General features: G+C 34.5%; 1 protein-coding gene across 1 annotated transcript; it reads right to left on the bottom strand.

The window, feature by feature from the left end:
• Window positions 1-3,716: 3,716 nt before the first annotated feature.
• Window positions 3,717-4,340, bottom strand: LOC129518134 (60S ribosomal protein L19-like). Its single transcript, XM_055338142.1, has one exon. The coding sequence runs from the start codon at window positions 4,332-4,334 to the stop codon at window positions 3,717-3,719; it is 618 nt and encodes a 205-aa protein (XP_055194117.1). The 5' UTR covers window positions 4,335-4,340.
• Between the last annotated feature and the right edge of the window lie 317 nt (window positions 4,341-4,657).

Below are 4,657 nucleotides of genomic sequence, written 5' to 3'. Positions count from 1 at the left end.
AACTTGCTTTGTATCATAGTCTTAAATTTTATTTTATTTTTAAAGATTTATTTGTTTGTTTATTTATTTATTTATTTATTTATTTATTTATTTATTTATTTATGAGAGAGACAGACAGACAGAGACAGAGAGACAGAGACAGGCAGAGGGAAAAGCAGGCTCCATGCCGGGAGCCCGACACGGGACTCGATCTCGGGTCTCCTGGATCACGCCCTGGGTCAAAGGCAGGCGCCGAACTGCTGAGCCATGCAGGGATCCCCTCCCCTCCTTTTTTAAGATTTACATAGACTTAAGTTTTAAAACAAGAGCTGTAAAACTCAAATCAAAAATATAGGTGAAAATCTGTGAATCCTTGGACGAGACAAATAGTTCATAGAACACAAAAAGCAAGAACCTTAAGAGAAAATATGAACTAATGAGTTAATAGAATTTCTGCTCTTTGAAGAACATTGTTAAGAGAATGAAAAAACAAGTCACTGATTTGGAAAAACTACCCGCACATTACATATTTGATAAAGGACTTGTATCCAGAATATATAAAAAAAAAACCTCAAAATTCAATAATAAGAAAATCAGCTATAATTTAGTTTCATGTATCTTTTCATCTGTTTTCAAATCCTAAACAAACAATACATTTCTAGAATAAACCTCAGTCTGTACTCTCTTTTTCGTATTTTTCTAGATTCAATTTGAAAATGTTTTGTTTGGGATTTTTTTTCATATATAGCTATGAGGGACATAAGCCTATAATTTTTCTTTCTTATAGCGTTCTTGTCAGATTTTTGTATCAATGCTTTTCTAGTCCCATAAAATAAGTTATAAAATGGTGCCTCTGTTTTTAGTCTTTAGAAGAATTTGTATAAGATTGGTATAAGATTGGTGTTGCTCCATTCTTTTTCTAAAATTGTAAAATACACATATAAAATTGACCTTTTTAACTATTTAGAGTGTACAATTCGGTGACATTTAGAATTTTCACAATTTTGTATAACCATCCATCACTCTAGTTTCAGAACATTTTTATCACCACATCATAGCCACCAGTCAGTCCCTCCCCGTTAATTTATACCCCCAGCTCCCAGCAAACAAAATCTTTCTGTCTCTATAGATGTGTCTATTCTAGACATTTAATGTAAACAGAATCATACAATATGTGGCCTTTCATGGCTATCTTTTTTAGTATAATGTTTTCAAGTTTCATTCATGTTGCAGTGCATACTAGTACTTCATTCCTTTTTATGGTTTAATAATATTCCACTGTATGGACATATCACTTTTGTTTATCCATTCATCTGTTGATGAACATTAAGTTTTTTTCCACTTGTTGGCCATGAATAATACTGCTATAAGCATTTATGTACAACTTTTTGTATGAAAATATGTTCTTAATTATTTGGAGGCATATACACCAGAGTGGAATTGTTGGGGTCATATGATAATTCTATGTTTAACTTCTTGAGGAACTGCCAAACTATTTACCAAAATGTCCACAACATATTGAATTTCCACAAGCAATATGTTAGGATTCCAATTTCTACATATTCTCACTAGTGCTTGTTATTTTGAGATTTTTGGAATATAGCCATTTTAATGGATATACAGTGGCTTTGGTTTGCATTTCCCTAATGACGGATTTTGAACATATTTTCATGTGCTTTTGGTCATATATCTTCTTTGGGAAAAGGTATTTTCAACCCCTCTAGCCATTTTTCATAGTATTATTTTTGTTGTTGATTTTTAATAGTTTATATGTATTCTTTGCAAGTATTTTTTACCATCCTGTAGATTATATTTTCAGCACCTTGATAGAGTCTTTTCATGAACAAAATTTGAACTTTTATGAAGTACAATGTATCTATTTTTTCTTTTGTTGTTTTGCTTTCAAAATCATCTAAAAACCATTGCCAAATCAAAAAATCATAAATATATGCCCCTATGTGTTCTCCTAAGAGTTTCATAGTTTTACCCATTGCATTTAAGTCTTTGATCCATTTTGAGTTGATCTTTGTAGATGGTGTGAGGTAGAATTCCACTTTATTCTTTTGCATGTGGTTATCCTAGCATTATTTGTTGACAAGATTATTATTCTCTCCACTAAATTAGTCTTGGAACCATTGCTGGAAATAAATTGAGCATATGCATGCATATTTCTTTCTAGACTCCCAGTTCTAGTCCATTCATCTATATATCTATCCTTATGCCCATACCAGACTGTTTTGAAGTAACTTTTCAAAATAAGAACAGTAAGTCCTCTAACTGTTCTTTTTATCAATATTGCTTCTCTATTCAGGGTCCCTTGCAATTTCATATGAATTTTAGGATCAACTTTTCCATTCTGCAAAAAAGACCATTAGGATTTTGTATTGAATCTATAGATCACCTTGGGGAGTATTGCCATCTTAGCAATATTAAGTTTTCCAATCCATGAACCTGAGATTTATTTCCATTTATTTAGATCATCTTTAATTTCTGCCAATAGCATTTTATACTTTTTAGTATACAAATTTTGTACCTCTGTGTTTAAATTTACTATTTTATCTTTATGCTATTATAAATGGAATTTTATTATTTTTTGAAATTGTATTTCTTAAGTTACATTTTTAGATTGTTTATTGTTAATGTGTAGAAATACAGCTTATTTTTACAAGTTTATCTGGTACCCTGCAACTTTGAAGATTTAACATATTAGCTCTAATAGCTCTCTTTGTGAATTTTCAAGGATATTCTATATATGGGATCATATCATCTGTGAATAGTTTTCAATCTTTCATTTTCATTTGGATGGCTCTCATTTCTTTTCCTTTCCATATTGCTCTGACTAGGACTTTTACTACAATGTTGCATTGCAGTGGTGATTGCTGGCATCTTTGTCCTTTTCCTGACCTTAGAGGAAAAGCCTTCAGTCTTTTATTATTGAGTATATTATCTTTTCGGTTTTCATAAATGCCCTTTATCATGTTAAGAATGTTTCCTTCTACTTCTAATTTATATCTTTATTATGAAAAGTTATTGGATTTTGTCAAATGCTATTTCAGCATCAATTGAGATAATCATTTTCCCTCTATTTTATGCACATAGTGTATTGCATTAATTGAGGCTTGTATGTTGAGCTATACTTGGTCATTGTGTATAATCATTTTTATATGTTCCTGGATTCGGTTTACTAGCATTTTTTTAAGGAATTTGCATCTACATTCATAAGGCATATTGACCTGTAATTTTCTTGTAGTGTCATTATTTGGTTTTGGTATTAGGCTAATGCTGCCTTCACAGGATAAGTTAAAAAGCATTTCATCCTCTTCTATTTTTGGAGAGAGATTGGGAAAGATTTATTTTAATTCTTCTTATTTTTTTTAAAAAAGATTCTGTTTATTTACTTATGAGAGACACAAAGCTAGAGAGGCAGAGACATAGGCGGAGGGAGAAGAAGGCTTCATGTAGGGATCCCAATATGGGACTCGATCCTGGGACTCCGGAATCACACCCTGAGCCGAAGGCAGATGCTTAACCGCTGAGCCACCAAGGTGTCCCTGATTTTAATTCTTCTCTAAGTGTTTGAAGAATTCCTCATATTTCCGATTTTTATTGGATAATTTAATCCATCTATGTTAAGAAGGACTCACTTCTGCCATTTTGTTCTTTTTCTTTTTTTTTCTTTTGGCAGGCAGATAAAGGTTTGTTTTATCGAATAACTGATCTGATTCATGCTGAGGCCACTATGTACGGACAAGAGAGAAGGAGTTTTGTTTCTTGGTCTCTTCCTCCTTGGAAAGAGTCTTGATGATTTCCTCCTTCTTGGCCTGGAGCCGCTCTTCACGGCGCTTGCGGGCCTCCTTGGCCTTAGATCTGTGGGCCTCAGCCTGGTCAGCCAGAAGCTTCTTGCGAGCCTTGTCTGCCTTCAGCTTGTGGATGTGTTCCATGAGAATCCGCTTGTTCTTGAACACGTTACCCTTCACTTTCGGGTAGAGGCTATGATACATGTGGCGGTCAATCTTCTTAGATTCACGGTATCTTCTGAGCAGCCTGCGTAGAATTCTCATCCTCCTCATCCACGTTACCTTCTCAGGCATTCGAGCATTGGCAGTACCTTTTCTCTTACCAATGCCCATATGCCTGCCCTTCCGGCGGGCCAGAGTGTTTTCCCGGCACCGAGCTCGGGAATGGACAGTCACAGGCTTCCGGATCATCAGCCCATCTTTGATCAGTTTTCGTATATGCTGACGGGAGTTTGCATTGGCGATTTCATTGGTCTCATTGGGGTCCAACCAGACCTTCTTTTTGCCACAGCGGAGGACACTGGAGGCAAGCCTCTTCTGAAGCCTGAGCATACTCATGGCTGCGACCGCAGCGCCGAAAGGAAAAGTGTTATTTGTTTTCTATATGTCTTATATCTTTTTTTTTGTTTATCAACTTCTTCATTACTATTTCTCTAATTCCTCCAAAACACTGCAAATGAGCTGAATTGGCTTTATTTCCTATTGTGTGTATATTTAAAGATTATTCTTAGTGGCTACAATTAATATCATAAATTTATAACAATCTAGTTTGAATTGAAAGTAACTTAGCTTCAATAACACGCAAAAACTATGTGCCTATATAGCTCAATGCCCTCCTTTATACTGTTATAATCACAAATTATGTCTGTACATTGTGTGCC

Source organism: Nyctereutes procyonoides, unplaced genomic scaffold (genome assembly GCF_905146905.1).
Source record: "Nyctereutes procyonoides isolate TBG_1078 unplaced genomic scaffold, NYPRO_anot_genome, whole genome shotgun sequence".
NCBI lineage: Eukaryota > Metazoa > Chordata > Mammalia > Carnivora > Canidae > Nyctereutes > Nyctereutes procyonoides.
The sequence above is the reverse complement of the archived record's forward strand: the minus strand, read 5'-3'. Positions and strand labels throughout refer to the sequence as shown.

What these genes read in the sequence shown, in the direction of transcription:
- LOC129518134 (XM_055338142.1), bottom strand. Translation starts at nt 4,334, where the DNA reads ATGAGTATGCTCAGGCTTCAGAAGAGGCTTGCCTCCAGTGTCCTCCGC.